Here is an 18,360-nt window from a genome sequence, read left to right on the forward strand (position 1 = left end):
TGTGACAAATAGAGAAACTGACCACTTCATTGACTGGGCAGATATTCTGGAAACCAAATTTAGGAAGCAAACAGAAAATCCACACAGAATTCTACCAAGTCATGTGTTCCTTGCACACAGGTACTTTCTGAATGATATTGAGGTGGTTATTTGTTTTGGTGAATAAGGCATGAATGCAAGCACTTTCCCTGCTTAGTTCAGCCACTGTGCTTCTCAGTCACAGTTTAGTGCCCCTTGCTACATACGTCTGGGCATTTAATCTATAATATATGAAAGATGTTCAGGATGATTATCTGATGACACCTCAAGGTCATCTGATGGAAAGTTTTTACCTAAGAGGTACCAACTAGCTCTTGGATAGTACTTGGTACTGGAATCTCAGTCTTTAAATGCTGCTAGCTAAAGTTATCACTCAGTAGAATAGTCTGATGACTAAATAATGTATCCCTTTATATATTTATTTATTTTGCTATGGCAATACATTTTGAACATCACCACAAACAAGAAATGCACTTTTGTCTGTCACTTGTGATTCAAGTTTCTAGATCAAATGAGTACAGTGGTACAGGTATAATCCTTATTTTTTTGTGCAGCTACACAGTGTTTCTCAAACTAGTAATGAACTTTTTCCGAAGCTGTGAATTAGTTGGAGGCAGAGTATACTTTAAAGATCTGTCAATGTTACATTCTACACCCGGGTGTCAAACTCATTTTCACTAAAGGCCACAATCAGCCTCACAGTTGCCTTCAAAGGGCCAAATGTAATTTTAGGATTTCGCCCATGCCTTGTGTTTGCCACTCGGTTATGTGCATTGTACTCCTTTTATCACCAACACTGTCTTATAACACAAAAGATGTACTGTTTTTTTTCTCCTTTAAACAAACATGTATTTGCTTTCCCATCTGTCATCAAATTGCCTTCCTTCTGCATCAACCTTACTGGACATGTTTGAATTCATGAGTGGGACTTGGCTGCTTTTTACAGGCACTTTTGAAAAATAACATGTAATTGCTAAAGTTCATGTATCTGGCTAATTTATTGCAAAATTTAATGTTTGCCCAGTTGAGAGTACACTTTTAAGCGCCTTCCCCCACACGATGTAATTCTTGTGTTTTGTCTTTCAATGCCCCAAGGCAGTTACTAGTATCCCCCATCAGTCTCACCTATTACTCTTCTTACACAGGTCACGGCTCTGCTGCAGCAACACTGACCAGGGCTGGCAGGAGCCTGGGGGCAAAGAGCTCAGCACTGCCCCTGGGTAGAAACAAAGTGCTGGGCAGGATAAAACAAGGCATAGGGCCAGATTCGGCCTGCAGAGAGCTCAGCACTGCCCCTGGGTAGAAACAAAGTGCTGGGCAGGATAAAACAAGGCATAGGGCCAGATTTGGCCTGCGGGCTGGGTGTTTGACACCTGTCTTCTATGCTGTCTTTCAGAATTTTAGTGTATGACAACAGTTTCTAGTGCTTTGTTGCCATTTTTAAATGAAGTCCACGAATTCTTTTTTTCGTTTCTAAACCTGTGGATTTCATTTCTAAACCTGTGGATTTCGTTTCTAAAACCTGTGGATTTAGATCAATGTGGCCTTGTATCATAGTTCTAACATATGAATTGTCCTGCCACACAAATACTGATGAAAATAATTGTTATCAACTTTCTTTTGTTGATAGAATGTATTGATATTAATATAAGGTTAAAACTTGTGGAGACTTACTGAAATAGAGCAATACCTTGTGTTATCTTTGACTTGTGTGTTTTAGTCCTGTCAGAATTAAACTTGGAATGGAGGGGGAGTTATTATTTCAAACCGTTTTCCCAGTACATTACAATTGATACAATAATGCACTAAAATATGTACAGATGTTCACATATCCAGTCACAGCTCCATTCTTTCTGTTGTATTTGAAAATATACTGGATTTTATGTGAGAAACTAAATGTGAAAATTATGTCTCTAGAAAATCGAGTGAATTAAATATACATATTCAGTTTGAAAAAGTTTTTAATTCCTATTGTGGTTTAACCTGAGCTAGCAATATAGCTGTGATAGCTGCTGACTCACCCTCCCTCCACCCCCCAAATAAGGGAGTGAATCAAAAGGGAAGGGAGAAAATGGGATTGAGAAAAACACAGTTTAATAAAATAACAAAATGCTAATACACTAGTAGTAAATATATATATATATATATAATAGAAATAGAATATTAAATAATAGATACTCAGTGCAATTCCTCACAAACTCCATCCACATTGAGCAGCCAGTTCCAGGAAGCAGCTCCCTGATCTTGAACAGCTGATCCCAGAGAGAGAAGGGGCGGGGGGTGTGTGTGGAAAGGGCAGAAAGGCCCAGAGGCCTCTGCAGAACAGGATGGCAAGAGGTCGAACTAAAGAAAGTCCTGAACAGGACTCCCCCAAACAGGTCTCTGTCCTGGCTCTGACAAAGAGCGACAGAGAAATCAGAATATTCTCACTCTCCTTAAATAGGAAGCATGACGCTAATGGGGTGGAATACTCTTATTGATCCATCTGGATGTCAGTTGAGCTCTGCCCCATCCCTGCCTCCCTTCCCAGCTGCCTCACACCTGTGGGCAGAGAGCTTGAAACATCCTTGTCTCTCAGACCAGTGCAATTAAAAACATTAACTCTGTCCTGGGGTTGTTATCTCTTGTTCTCAAACTAAATTTAAATAATGACTGTGCTAGCTACAATAAAAAGGTTTCTAACTGCATGAAGAAAACGACTTGTTTTCAGTCAAACCAGCACAATTCCTTTTGTGAATACTTGAACCTGATATTTTACACTTTATCCCTTTGATAATTAGTATGGTATACCTTCTGGTGAGCTATTTAGCATTTTGTTATTTTTCTGTCTTGAACAAAATTTTCTCAAAACAATGCCAGTAGTGACTAAAGAACTCATGATTTAAAATACTAATAAGTCTGTAATATTTTTGTAAACTTCTGATGTAATGATAATCAACTGGATCACAGTTTCAGCCACTGAAGTGTGTAGTATTTTCTTTTTTGCAGTGTTTGGCATGTAATCAGAGTGCACTGAACAACTGGTCTTGCACAGTATTGGCAGCTGAAATAACTGCTGAAAAGGACATGTTGGCTGTGTTCTAAAAAATTAAAGGGTAGAATTGGTAAAAGCACTCAATTCAATTTAATCTTTGAGATTGTGACCAGAAAGATACTTTAAGTACTTCTGAAAAATGTCAATAGATTATTTTTAGATAGGTAGTTCTTTGAGTAGTTTAGAACTGGTTATCTTGATGCAGTTCAGGTTTATCTTCTCGATAATCACATGCGATGAAAGTCTTTTAAGTAGCATGAGGAAGCATGCATGAATCCATTGGATTGGTGAATGCTCTGATTTTGAAGCTGTGTGAGAAATATACTTGATATACTGTGAAAGTTTTCACTGTAAAAAAATCTCTGAAAACAGATATAAATAACATTTTTTTTTTTTTGAAATCTGGCAGAGTACTGCAGGAGCTAAAGGAATGGAAGGCAGGTGTGTTTACTGAATCGTACAGGTATTGTGTTGGGATCAGTAACAATGTTTGAAGGAAAAAAACAACAGTAGATGTAACAACTTAAAGTAGTACCTGGTTTTTGTAAATGAAATATTTTTATCAGTTAGTGTATGTAAAAATCATCTATGTCCTTCTTCATATATACATTTTCTTATCTGTACCTTCTATGGACATGTTGTGCTTCAGAGTTCCATGTTCTCCCTGGAGCCCTTTGCGGTGGCAGCAGATAGGTTATGCCTAAGGCTTCATGGGTGCTTATGTTCTTAACTGTTATCCTTCATTCTGTGCAATATCGCTAGAGAACTACACCAAGAATTCCTGCTGACCCACCTCACTATTCAGTTTCTGTTTATCCTTCCCCAGCAGGAGATGGGGAGTTAAACACCAGAGTTATTGGAATTTAAAATTACCCTTGTATTCATGAGTTTTAATCTCTAAACTATACAAGAATTTCATTGTTTTAACATACCTGTCTGGCGATATTGTAGTGAAGTAAACCTTCCACTTCAAAGTTGTCCAAAAAGAGAAAACTGTTCTTCTGTTATCATTTTTTTGCTCGGACTCTAGTTTGTTTTTATGCCAACATTACATTTGTAATTCAATCCAGCAGAAAGTCTTTTAGAATATTAGCAGCATAGGCAAATATTTAAATGAAGTTCATGGTAGTTCCATACTCAAAAGAGGGCAAGTGTGAAAGCACATCCAGTGCTTCTGTGACTCTCCATAGGAAACAAATGATGTGATTATACATTAGTATATAAAAGTGTAATATGTATTATACCTTGGGATGTTCCTGCATCTCTTTTTTCCCAGCTTTTTGTTTTTTAAGGAAAAAAAGGAATGTGCTGATTAGGAAGGTGGAAAGAAGATACAAGCAAAAGGAAGCCATATAAAGATGAGGCTGTTGCAGATATGAATATGACGTTTGTATTGTAATGAATGTATAGAGGCTGGCAGATAATTTCCAAAAAGAGCGAACATTTACATTTAATTCTCATGATTTGTTTAGTCTGGTTACAAAAACGCCTGAAAATTAAACAATTCAGGGTCAGAGGATGAAAAAGTACAATCAGTTGAAATTATAACCTTTAAGAATAAGAGGATGAAATATTCAGTGTCCAGTGGTTAAGAGAAAACTATTTAGATTTCAAAACTCAATCTTTTAACTACTGTGGATGTTTTTTTTGTTACCCCTTAATTCATAACAGGAAACTCTGTTAGAGTTCTTGTGTGATCTGTAGGCATGACCAGGAAATATTTGTATTCTTTTGTTATTGACAGTTGCTGCATTTGATTGTTAAGGGAAGTAATTTAAATTGAATTACCTTAATTTACCATATTTAAAATTCCATTAGGAGATAAATGTAAGAAAACTGGTTCTTCAAGGCATTCTTAAATAAGACATATTTAAAACCTTTTAAAATACAGAACTTGAATGGGAAATAGCCTAAAACTGAAAAGTAAATGTTTTGTTCTTTAGTTCAGCTGTCCGCAGACATGTGCCCCCCACCATACCCTTTTCTGTAGTCTTTTGAATACCCTGGATACATGTACTTAACTCTGGCCCCATACCAACTTTTTCTGGTTGTCATTTATATTCTTTTACAAATGACTAGTAATCCATGATATTAGGAACAAACTCTCAAAGGTAAACACTGGCCTCATAACATACTCTTTATTTCTGAGGCATAGTGTTATTTTGGACATGTTTAGAATGTTGGAAGTATTAGACTTTGAAGTGTGATATGTATTAGAAAAAGAATTTCTCCATATGCATTTTACAGGAGTGACAGTTCACAGCTGTCATGCAATTCTGTTTTAGTGAGATGGCAAACACTTCTGTTAATTTTTTAAAAATTAAGATCTTGTTACTAGAGAAGCGTTTCTGAGGAGGTGATCTTTGAAAACAACACAAGTCCATAATCTACATGAGGCAGAGAAGAGAGTAAAACACATACTCCTTTTTTCAAAAGGAAGATGGTCACTGAGGCCCTAGTACAGAATTTTATTTTGTACCTATTCTCATTTCTGCATTGGGTCATCCACCACTGGAAAGCATTCTTAGGCTTCACTTAGCCAGGGCTGTTAGTCTCAGTATGGCCTTGGCTTTCTTCTGTAATGTCCAGCAGTTATTCTGTACCTACAGCAGGCTGGAAAGCAGTGAGCATGGCCTGAGGGCAAAAGCAGTAGGATTGCTGCAGTAATGACACTTTTGGCTCTTCTAGGCCATTCAGGATAGAAGAGGGCGAGTTATTCCTGTTGTCCTGTGAGCAGCACTGACATTTACAGAGACTTGTACCTAAGGATGGAGGGTGTAGTTTCTGTCTTTCAGGATATTAAAGAAAGTGGCACTATGTCCAAGTGGTGTTGGTATTTAGTAATTTAAGTACTACTACATATAAGACATGTATTTAAAATACTACTAATGCTACTTCTCTGCTGGTACCGTTATATTGCTCAGTCCTTTTCCAGGAGAGTTAAGGATTCTGTTGAGAAGCTAGAGGACTTACTCAGGTTAACACTAGCCCACTGAAAAAGCAACCAGAAATTATTAATTTTAAGAAGGATTAGCTATCTGAGCCTGCTCAACTTGTAGCTGCATGACCATTTGTACCAGCACAAGAAAGGGGACAGTGTGGGGGTGGAAATAAGCAGGTGGGAGCATAACTGCCTCTTCTGGCAGTAGTTGCAGTTATTCAAGTTTTAAGAGCTTCTGTAACTGTAGCATTGCTGTGTTTAAAGTTGTTAAGCTGCCATATATGTGTGAAATGTTATTACTGCACTGTAAACTCATCCTGTTAAGTATCCAAAAAAGATGGGTATGTTCATATTATTATGTAAGAGTATCATAATTATTTTTTCCTAATTGCAGTGGTCTTAATGAGGTATCTCATGTAGGTGTCAATTTTGTTCTTTTAAAACTTATCGCATATTATTAGAGCTAAAAATAGAGGGCAACAATATAACTAGAGACATAATGCTGCAAATGTGTTAAAGTGAAACAGTGAAGCAGTTTGTGTGAACTGAAATAGATGAAGGTTCACAAGGTTAACATCGGAGTTCAGGCTTTGTCTTGGGGGATGTAAGTGGGCTAACTTGGATGTGTGTTTTTCAGTCTCTCAGATTTTTACTCTATTAGCAATTTTCCAAAGTATTTTGTCAATTTTTATTGACTCTCCTTTCCTTACACTGTTTTTGAAGTCTCTCTAACTGTAATTGTGGGGATGGGCAAGTTGTTTGAAATCTTTGTGATCCAGAAGAGGTGAATGAGCACTAGTTAGATAAGCGGTGACAATAAAACTCAAAGAATAAAGCCGCATTTCAGTTATGCCAAATTAAAACCATAATGCTATCACTTTCAAGATTATATTTTAAAATCACCCTATTGTGTGCTATCCCTGGTAGGCAGCTAAGCAGCATGCAGCTGCTCACTGACTTCCCATCCTCAGTGGGACAGAGGAAGAGAAAGAGCAAGAAAACTTCAGGGTCAAGATAAAATTGTTTAATAAATGAAAAAGTGGAAGAACATAGGAAGAAAATGAAACAAGGGATGCATAGGCAATCACTTGCCTTGTCCTGTGGATAGATGATGGAAGCTTTCTAAACCTTCTCTTTCCCTTTTGTTGCTGAGCATGGTGTTACATGGCGTGGAATACCGCTTTGGTTAGTTCAGGTCACCTGCCTGGTCGTGTCCCCTCCCAGCTTCTCGCGCACCCCCCGATCTATTCACTGTAGGGACAGAGTAAGAATCTGAGAAGGTCTTGACACTGTGCAAACACTGTTCAGAAAGAGCTAAAACATTGTGTTATCTGCATTTTTTCAGTCATAAATCTTAACACAGTACCTTAGAGGATTCTGTGAAAAAACTTACCGTAGCCTGGCCCAGTACACACCCTTTGGGTAGTTTTCCTTCCTGTTTTCCAGTCTTGTTCCTAGTCAAGAGGATAGGCTGAAAAAGCTTCCCTCAGTCTTGTGAATCCTTCATATCCCATCCCAGAAAATAAAAGAAGGGGAGGTGGCAAAGGTTCAATTACTAGGAAAGTGGTCAGGGTATATATTCTTGAAGGTGGATGGTATTTTAGGCTCTGTGTGAAGTACTTTTTCCTCACTTAAAAATGGGACAGAAAACCTCTCTTTAGTTTCCACTAGCTTCAAAGCACAGTTGGTGGATTTTACCTGAAGTCTCTCCAGGTAGAATGAAGAATATGAAGTTGAGGATAAAAGCATGTTATTCAGGTACTCATAAACCTGATACCACAAAATCAGTCAGTCAGATTTGAAATTACATGATTGTGTCTAAAGGTTGTGCGCAACTATTTTGCCTTGGGAAATGTTCCAACACAAGGTATATCAAGTTAACGGCTCAAAATGATTCTGTTTATTGAGGCCTCCTGAGATCAGTGTTTAAAGAGAGGATATTTAGTTTGCCAGAAGTGTACTATAAAATACTTCTTTGTAAAGTATGTTTTGATTCAGGCATTTGTAACAGAGTTCTAAGTGCACTGTTTGCTCATGAACTCCAACTGGGCTGCAGTGAAGCATGGGTGTTGAGTGGCAACTCACAATGCTCTGACAGAAGTACTCTAGTAAGCTGTCTTTCAAGAGGAAGTTGCTGCTTTCCTCTAAAATAAAGCCTGACGTGAGTCCAATTTCTCTTTTCTTCAGTAACTGACTACAGCAGTTCCAAAAACTATAGAGACCTGCTCAATTCTTTGCCTGTTCTGAGGACCTTTGTCACCTCTTCTTTATTCCCCAGGGCAGTGATGTGCTCACCTGGCTTTAGTGGGCTGGGAAAAAGCATGGAGTGGGACTAGCCCAGCTGAGGGGGAGAAGGGAGTTGCGGGCTGTAAGGACTCTCTGAATGTTCAAATAGCTCAAAATGCATGCGGTAGAGTTTTCAGAGTGGAGATGGTAACCCATCTCACTCTGATTATTCTCCCCTTACTTGCTGTGTGTTTGAAAGGTCCTTGGCCTTCGCATTTTGTGCAGAATGCGGTGCTGTCGGCGTGTATGCGGTGTGGTGTTTAATGCATTGGACCTCTTGGAATAGGTAAAGGAATTCCTGGAATATGGTTGTGGGTTCTCAAGGAGCTGCTTTGATAGCAATATGTCATTGCTGAGAAAGAGAGTTGAAAGAAACTTCAGTTGAACTGTAAATAATATCTGAATGTTCCTATGCTATGATACTTTAGAAGTTAAAGGTACAAGTGCAGACTCCTTTTTTGTGACTGAAGCTACCAAATTTCACTTCATGCTTGTAATTGCTGGAAATGTGCACCAAATCAGTTACACAAACTTGGTATGTACGCCCCAAAGTTTGACCAGCAGTAGTAGTAGTCACTTGTGTGCATTTCATATGGTATTCTTAAGCTGCTGAAGCTACAATGAAATTTGAGAATTGCTGTTTTAGGCTTAATCGTCCAAGTCATTTTGTGAATGTAAGCATGATGTCTGCCATTGCCACTTACTACTGATGTCTGTCTTTCCTCTGGATTGCACTGATTTGTGAGAATTATTTATAGGGTGTGGACATGTAGAAACTTCTCTACTGGTGATCGTTTTAGATCTCAATAGGCCATTAACTTTACTTGGCAGTCAAACCTCATACATCTGTTGTTTAAACTCTTGACCTGAAACTTGTGATTTTACTTACTGATTCATGCTGTCAATATTTTTGTCTGTTGGAAATATTCAAATTTGGAAACGTTGGGTAGAATCTACATGAAGTTTGAACTTAAAGGCTTTAGGTTTCACTTTCAATCTCTGAAAATAATTTTATAAAAGAACTGCACCAGGAGTTAAAATCTTGGGAGAATCTTATGTCATTTGAAAAATAAAATAGGTTTGTATTGCTTTGTCTTCAAAGTTTATTGAAATGATTCTATAGAATTTGAATGAACTCAGTGATTCAAAGATGAAAAGTAGCAAGCCACATCTAAATGCAGTGTTAAAACCACTAGTCTTGCATTTGAATATTGTTTTGACAGATGTAGTAACACTAATTTTTTTGTTCCTCTATTTTCAACAAATACAGAACCTATATGGTCAAAGCTAACGTTTCAGTCTTGCAGATGGCACTAATAACAATGCTTCCTTTGTTAGTATATACAGAATTACAGCTTGAATTACTTCAGTGGCACAATATGCTTTATGCTCTGCAACTTACAAATACAGATCTTGCATGGAAAATAAAATATTTTTAGAAAGGTATATGGGATAAATGCTTATGTAGAATTCTGCTCTAGAATGTCCACCCTTGTCAGACATGCATGTTGATTGCATGTTTGTATTATAAAGAGTCTTTTGCAGTTCTGGTCTAATACATAGTCAGAAAACCACATGCAGGCTTGGGAATGTCATCTCCTTTCCAGAAAAGCAAGAGTGTAAGAGATGGAGTGATGGGATGAAAGGGTCAGTGTTTCCATATTTTTAGAAGTTTAACATCTGAAATTACACTTTTAAATATTTATTAACCAAAATAATAGCCTGAGAAGTCTACTATGGTAAAATAATCATAGGATGGTTTCCTGAATTGTAGCCTTCAGTACCAGTCTGCATTTGCCTTTTTAGATGCTTATACAGTTGAGGGTCTGCAACTTATTTTACTAAGCTACTGGTGGTGTGCATGCTGTGTCACAGGATGGCAAATAGGAACATCTAGCTTTGAGGACTTCTCACAAGTACAGAATAGATGTGCTTACTACCTGAGTGGTTGTTCTTCTCTGAGGAAAAGGCAGTAGGATATTTTTGGGTGGATCTGTGAACACCATGTCTATGTTAGTTTGAAGCCCCTGATCTATGCTTATCTGTTTTGTTTGGTGAACTCCAGTGTCGCTTTTGTCAGGGTAAAATTTGGTCAACTTTATGTATGCTTTGATTGAAAAGTAGGAAACACTGCATTTGAAAGATGGACTCATCTGTGTGATTTGTCAGAGCAGCTGAAGGCTCCTAGTTACTTCCAAAATTCCTGAACATTATATAAACAGTATAATTCATAAAATTCATTTGTTTTTGTTATGTGGAATATTGAAAATCAACTTTTGCCACTCAGAATTTGTTTAGAGTGAAATAATTCTTGAAAATCTTCCAGCAGTCCTTTACTGAGAAATCAAGAGCTGAGAACCCAGCGTAAGTGTATTCTTATACCAGGAGCAACCTGTGGATATATATGTCCAGTTCAGGTGATAACTGGAGCCCATCGTCCCCTTCCACCCTCCACTGCGTGCACCAAGGAAAGCAGCACACTAGAAAATCACACATGCTCCAGACTTGCCTGTCTCTGGAGAGAAGGGATTCGGGCTGAAGTCAGGGCTCTTTGGCAACACCAGTAAGGGGGAAGATTGGAAAACTTAAGTCTTCCACACAGGGCAGGTTTTTGATGACTATCATAACATCACAAATCAGCAGTTTCAAAATTATGTTTCCAAGACTCTATTAACCTTTACATCACTTCATCACTTTAGCAAAATGTATATAACTTTCAACTGATAGCAGGTAAAACTAGTAAGCAACAAGTCATTTAAATTGTGGTGGTGTTTGTGTGTGTTTTCCTTTGTTTTCTTTCTTTTCTTTCTTTTTTTTTTTTTTTGTTTCCCTTTGTTTTTTTTGATATTTTTAATGTGTGTGTCTTGGTTTGTGGGATTTTATTGTGGGTTTGGTTTTGTGGTGTGGATTGTGGAGTTTTTTTGGTGTTTTTATTGGAGGTGGGAGGGGGGTGGTTTTCATTTTGTTTGGTGTTGTTTTTGGTTTGGTTTTTAATTTCCAAAACCTCTTTTGAATCTGAAATTGCAAAATGGTATGTAAAGAAAACAATTGCTAGATATACGTACTAATCCTGGATTATGGAAACTTCAAAACTGGAACTTCAGTTCTCTGTATGCAAAGGAGGAAGTCTTGCCTTATGTATCATCCTGTTGAGAAATGCAGTGGTCTAATTTGGGCTATTGTTGTAGGTCATTTTGTGGGGCAGATAGAGCATGTCAGTAAAGGTTATGTCAGAATTTTGTTTAGATAATCTCGACTGAAGGTGCAGTTGAAGAAGTTTGAAAAAGAGCAATGATGTTATTAGTATCTTCGTTCTCACTTCCTGTTTTTCCTTTCTGGAAAAATACAAAGTGCAATGCTTCAGATTCACAAACAAGTTAATTTGATGTTTGTCCATAGTCAGAAAACCTCTTTGTAGAGGTAATTTCATTGTTGCGTTTTTGATGGTACAGCAGAGATACGAAGGCAGGTTTTCTGAAGACCGTTAGGAATAAGAAAAGTCACAAACTTCATCACTTTACTACCTTCGGCTGCATACTTCAAAATGGGCTCATGTTAATAAAAACTTTCCTACAGGAAATAATTCAGGCATGAAGGGACAATTTCACATGAACCTGGATAGCTTCATAAGTTATAAAGGCAATAATAAACTGAATTACAGGGTTATATGCTAATCTTGTGCTTGAGCCATCTGAGGTAAAATGATTACCTTCATCTGGAGGGCTTTTTTAATATAATGAAGGAATTTGTTAGTGAGAATTTATATCTTGAATTGTTGTTTGAATTTTCTTATCCACTCACTTCCTTTTTTACTTCATGAAATGTAGTCTGTTCTGTATCACAGCTTAACTAATATTTTATGTAACACTGCTCCTATGATAATGTAAATGTTAAAATAGAGTCCATTGAAGTTCATGTTAATAGAGAACTTTTTAACAATATTTGGAGGCTATTCTTTTTAAAGTTATTCTGTGAATGGTGGTTTGGGCCTCAGTAATCATATTTTACTTACACTATAAAACTGACTTTATGCAAAAAAGACAATTTAAAGGATTATGACTTGATAATTTTGTTTTTATATACTACAGGATATGTTTTGGAGTTGCAGACAAAGTATTTTTGCTGAAATGAAGAAGAAATTTTCACAGGTAGACAGATGAAACCAACTTTATAAAATGATAACCAAGATACGTAGTAACAAGCATGATACTGTAGCTTTGGTTTATTTCTTAACATGAGCATGAGCTATTGAATTTTTTGTGCATGTTCTTGAATACAAATATTATATACGTATTAAATGCAGTCTTAACAATAGAAGCTTCAAATTTAGTACGTGTTTAGATGCTTTTACACTAGTGTGTGTGCGTTTGGGCCTCTGTATCCTTTCATTAAAAACATGGAATTGTGTAGTTGTCAGAATATATCAGATTATGTAATGATTAAAATTAAGTTTTGTGTTTACTTTGTGGACTCAGTTTGATAACAGCTGGTGAAAATAGGGTTTCAGAGGCCAATATTGCCTTTTATGCTAGTTTTATAGTGAAGTTGCCACGAAAAAAGATGTTTACGTTGTTGCCTGGTAGTTCAGATGATATAGGGAATGCTTGCTGTGAATAGGACTGAGGTTATTTTTGCTCTATCTATTTACTATGAACAACTTGAAGCAGTGGCAGCACAAATGATGGCTTAATACCCTTTGCTATACTAACCCTGAGTTAAACCAGTTCAGTCTGTCCGAATTACATCTGTGAACAAGGAAGAGAAGATTTGTCTGACAAAACATCCAGCAACCAAACCAGCAAATCTTCTGTAATCTTCTATGATTTGTTTGCTTAATGTTATTTCCATACGTCAGATACTGTGTGTCTAATTATTTTCAGTAGCAACTCCCATGTAAGTCACAACTGATTCACTGTCAAGGGCAGTGGAGAAAATGTGAGGTGGAGTTGAATTTATAGGTGTCTCCTGCAGAGAGGAGGGGAGCAAAGGTGTTGGTTATGTGCAGGTGGTAGGACAGTGAGGAATTGAGCCTCCATTGGAGAACTTCTGTTCCTGACATGCTCATATACAGTGTCAGGTCAAGTTGTGTGGTCTGTACAAAATTACTGTGGGAATCATTAAATCTGAGTTAACTTACATTTTCCTAGATGAAGCTGTATGAATAGTAGCAAACGGCTCTTCACCTCTCCGCACTGTTCTGTAGAAGAGTGTGGGCTTCCACCCAGAGCAAGTCTCTGCCATTGCAGGGGAATCTGGGTCAGAAGTGTAGGTTGAGCTTATGAGTTTGTTGAGGTTTAGCTGCTGCTTATCTTCTCCAGAAAAATCAAGCAAGCAGACCACTGAACAAGCTTCAGCTTCTCTTTTGTAACCACATGATGAAACAGACAAAGTGTGTGCTTGTTGTTTAGAAAAAAAAAAAAAAAGAGAGAGAGAGAAATATGAAGCTCTGCTGGGAAATTCAAAGGAAAGAACCCAGGAGAAGTAATCATTGGCGAAATTTAATTTTAGTCTATTTAAGTACAGCCCTGTGTGTCTCTGTGGGGGCTGTGTGTGAAAGTGAGGACATAATATGTCAAAATTACTTTGACTTCTAAATTGTGTTTTCTTTATACTGTCTGGTTAATGTTTCAGGAATAGTTTGTCTGTCTTCTTGCGTAGTAGTTCATAAACCTGAAATTCTTCAGTAAAGTTTAAATGCATGAGGATTAATTGTTGCAGACTTGCTGGAAATGGTGCCTTGAATCTTTTTGAGCATGCAGTTAATGAAGGTTTCCACACAGGATAGTACATTTGATAAACTTACAGAAATTGACCTTTAAGTCTTAAGAAAAATCAGAGTCTAAAGCAAAGTAAGGTAATACAGATTGAGGAGAGTGTGGTTTTATTTGCCCTTCTCTGCTAACTTTTTTTCTGTTTATGATGGGAACAGACACTGCAGTCAGCTAACATGTCATTTTATAGTTATGTGTAAGATGAAGCTGATCTTGAAATTTTGTAAAATGAAGGGACACAGCATCAACTAAAATGTTTCTGTTTAGGTTCAGGCTTACTGGCATAAGAGCTCTCATAAGGGACTATATCTACTTTGCTGGTGGTCATCTGTGTTGTGTAGAGGCTGGTTGTGTAGAAATGCTGAAGTTGTTTAGTTCTTTGTAGTTTTTTATTCTCTAAAATATGGTCATGACACGCTGACAGTTTTAGCGTGAACATTGTTCTTTCTGTTAGTGTTTTTATCCACTAAAGATTGTGATAGCACTGCATGTATTTTTTAGGTGATGTGCCCTTTAGCCATGGACTGAGATTTGGGTGCTCTGACATGCATTACTAATGCTTTTTCTGTGTGTTAAAAGTTGAAAAGGCTGAGTCCTTGGGGACTAATTATTACTTTTACTGACCTGAGGCTTTCTTGTGTGACCTGTGTTTAAATATTAGTTACTCCTTATTATTCTGCAGCTTTGGATAATTGGGAGAATTTATTGATTGTGCTTCGATCTTTGACTTCCTGGGTTTTCAGTGTTGGGAAAACACCATTTTCTTGGCTTACTTGGGTCCATAAAATTTTATCACTATTCTGTTGCCATCTTCATTCAAGATAGTTACAATTTGGATATATTGAAGTTGCCGCTTAAAGTCTTCACTTTGTCTAGTAGCCATTTGGTAATGTTAATTTTCTTAACGCTGTTTAGGCGGAAGAATTTCTCCTGTGAGTCTTGCAGCAGTGGATTTAGTAGAATAAAGTTGGTGGCTTGATTATGAAACTTACTGTTTAATGGTCAGCTTCCAAGATTATTTGGAAGCTTGCAGATCTTCTGGGTAGCATTTCTAAAAATCACAGAAGTTATACTTCTACCTCAGCGGAATCATAGAATAATTTCAGTTGCAAGAGACCCTCAGGATCATCGAGTCCAACCATAACCTAACCTAACTCTAGCACTAAACCATGTCCCTAAGAACCTCGTCTAAACACCTTTTAAACGCCTCCAGGTATGGCGACTCCACCACTTCTCTGGGCAGTGTGTTCCAGTGCCCGACAACCCTTTCCATGAAGAATTTTTCCTAATGTCCAATCTAAAGCTCACCTGACACAACTTGAGGCCATTTCCACTTGTCCTATCACTTATGATCATGTCAAAGCAAAAAATGAGCTTGAAGTGGTGATTTAAAAGTCTGTTCCTGATTGGAAGCCGACTTCTGTCTGCTTACTGGCTGAAAATCTATCCAGAACTTGAGCCAGTGTATCTCTATACAGTGATTCACCCACACAAATTCCTTCTTGTTCTATAAAAATTGAGCTTGTTTTTATGTATGTTTTCCAAAACTGGAAGTTCTTAACTTTCTTACGCCTGATTTCAAAAATAACAGCCAGTTTTAGGTTGTAAAAGTATACTACATTTTATTGGGGAAGGCTTGTTTTGTTTTTTTTCAATTAAACTTCAGAATGTTCTTGACTTTACTCATGAATTGTTGCCTGCTGTCATTTCAGGTGGAAAGTGCTGCTGAGGAACCCAGGGTGCTGTGTATAATACAAGATACCACAAATTCCAAGGCGGTGAATGAGCGTGTTACCTTGAACCTGCCAGCTTCCACTCCACTTAAAAGGCTGTTTGAAGATGTGGCTTCAAAAGTGGGCTACGCGAATGGAACTTTTGATTTGGTTTGGGGAAATGGAGATAATGTATCTGATACGGTATGGCAAAAGTGCTCTTTATTTCCTCTTGATAGCAAACATTTAAACCTTTACATTGTAGAAAAGTGCTGTTTATATTGTGTAGTGCTCATTTAATTCCTGTAAAAATTCGTAGTAGGTGCACCAGAGCAGACTGATACCACCATTTTGATTTGGTAGAATTTTATTTTGTATTATATCTACATTTTAATCTCAAGAGGTGCTCTTAATTGATACATGTATTTATTCATTAAACAAAATAATCTAATACGGTAATTCAGATGTAATGCTAGTTTTCATTATCAACATGTATTTTTATTGATAATACCCATGGTAATTAATCTGTTTCCTGTGGCGGTCTTTGAGAAATATTTTATTCTCAACAGAAGCCTGTTGTGCAGTGACTTTCCATGTTTATTATACCTATTTTAATTTATTATACACCCCAAAATTATGATTAATATAACTTAGGAGCTTTATTGGAAATCAACATTGGTTTTAGTTAATATGCTTTCTATAGATGCACCTATAAAACTTCGTAAGATTCCTTAAGAAACAGACATTATTTTATTTCAGTTCTTGTTTATGCTTGACTATTTTTTTTCTTTTAACAAGTGTATGCAAGCTATATAGGACATTAGATGGTTCCTGAATAGATTAACCAACTTCTAAGGTTTAGACTGTACTGTAATACTTAATTTACACTGTTTCTTAAACTGTTCCGAAGTTCTTTCGGTATTAATGATGGGTATGTTTTGTTTATATTGGATTGTTACTTATTTTCATTTCATCTTTGTGTGTCAGAAGCTACTTAAAGCAGTGTATTATACTTGGATGGAATCTGTTAATTGTGTATAGGTATGTTTGTGGGTTGTTGGTTTTAAAGTGTTGTGGTTTATTTTTAGCAGACTCCTATAGACCAGAACAGTGACAAAACTATTCTTGATGCTGGTTTTGAGCCAGGGAAGAAGAACTTTCTGCATTTGACAGAGCGAGATGGTGAGCAGCCTCATATAATGCCAGTAAGTAAAATATTCACTTAGCTACATGAGCAATAGTGTTAGCGGGGAGAGACATGTTCTGTGTATTGCTCTTATGAGATCAGAAAATGAAATAAGATTGTGCTATGTATTTCATACCATAAGCTTCAGGAACTGTCTCAACAGACTTCTAGACTACTGTTTTACACTTCTAGGTTTCTCCTGAGTAGGACTGATGCCATTAGTAATGATTTACTGTCACTTTTTATTCATGCTTGTCAAATATTTATGAGATGCTTTGCTGTAATTTTCTAAGGTTATATAGTTAATTAATCTTTCACATGTTTAGAGAGAACTCTTAACAATACAGGTTTAATCATATAGCTAATCCTTTTCCTCTGGGTGTTTGAAAGCAATATTGGGCCACTCTGACAGAATTCTCAGAAACAGCAGTCCTGTATCAACAGCAGTCACCTGCTTCCTAATGTACCTTTAAGGAAAAAAAAAATTATAAGAGTTGTCAGTTTTGCTAGAAGCAATTGTCTGCAATAACAAAATACTTAAAGTTTTGTATTTCTCAAATATGTGATGCAGTGAAAGATAAGCACAGCTGCAATTTATTTAAATCAGGGTTTGGATAGGCTAGTGGTATATTAAGATTTATTACTCATCTCTCATGTCAGCGTAATGCTGGCCTATTTAGGCGTTGTTGTGGACTGAATTATCTGAAAAAGGGAAAAAAAACCCTTGTCCAAATAACTGAGATCAAAATTTGAGGATGATTCTGAAAGAATATTAAATTGTAATTTTTGTATATGAAAAAAAAATCTTATTCTGTATTTCAGTGCAGAAAACTTGAGACATAGGAGATAACTAATTGCAAAATTGCTTGTTGTACGTGTTATAGTACTATATTTGATTATACAGTATTCTGAAGGGCATTTGCTTCCTTTCACGTGAAGAATGATTTCTCAAAGCGTTGAGATTTGGAGGGCAGAATTAGTGTTACACAAGCAGCCGTATATCTGCAATTTAGTAAAATTTGTGTGATGCACTTGGCAAAACTGATTGCCATATGGGAAAGAAGTAAAACTTGTAGGTGCTTCACTAAAAACTTGTTGTCTAATTTTTGCATAAAACTAGTGTATTTCTGGTTTCAGGAGACGTCAGGTACAACAGAAGACAGTGCACAAGACAGATTTATAGGTCCTCTTCCAAGAGAAGTCTCTGTTGGCTGTACCAATGACTATGTCAGTCAAAGCTATTCTTATTCTTCAGTCCTGAGCAAATCAGAGACAGGTATGGTGTTCTCTCTTTTGAAGGCAATGCTAATTTGTCATTATTTTAGCATATTTTCAAATAGCACTTCATGGTTTTTGAAATAAATTGCAATTTATTAAAAAAAACCCCGCAC

At 36.9% G+C, this 18,360-nt stretch overlaps 1 protein-coding gene across 4 annotated transcripts in view; it reads left to right on the plus strand.

Moving 5' to 3' along the window:
- Nucleotides 1–18,360, plus strand: part of USP47 (ubiquitin specific peptidase 47) — a 59,444-nt gene that overhangs the window by 4,535 nt on the left and 36,549 nt on the right. The window contains exons 2-5 of one of the 4 annotated variants that reach the window (XM_065066167.1): nucleotides 12,389–12,448; nucleotides 15,784–15,987; nucleotides 16,872–16,988; nucleotides 18,107–18,245. In XM_065066167.1, the coding sequence (XP_064922239.1) occupies nucleotides 12,389–12,448; nucleotides 15,784–15,987; nucleotides 16,872–16,988; nucleotides 18,107–18,245 (520 nt within the window). The remainder of the gene's footprint in view (nucleotides 1–12,388; nucleotides 12,449–15,783; nucleotides 15,988–16,871; nucleotides 16,989–18,106; nucleotides 18,246–18,360) is intronic. The other 3 variants (XM_065066168.1, XM_065066169.1, XM_065066170.1) reach the window with 3 other exon arrangements.

The sequence above is a fragment of the Columba livia genome, chromosome 5 (genome assembly GCF_036013475.1).
Source record: "Columba livia isolate bColLiv1 breed racing homer chromosome 5, bColLiv1.pat.W.v2, whole genome shotgun sequence".
In the NCBI taxonomy this organism is placed as follows: Eukaryota; Metazoa; Chordata; class Aves; order Columbiformes; family Columbidae; genus Columba; species Columba livia.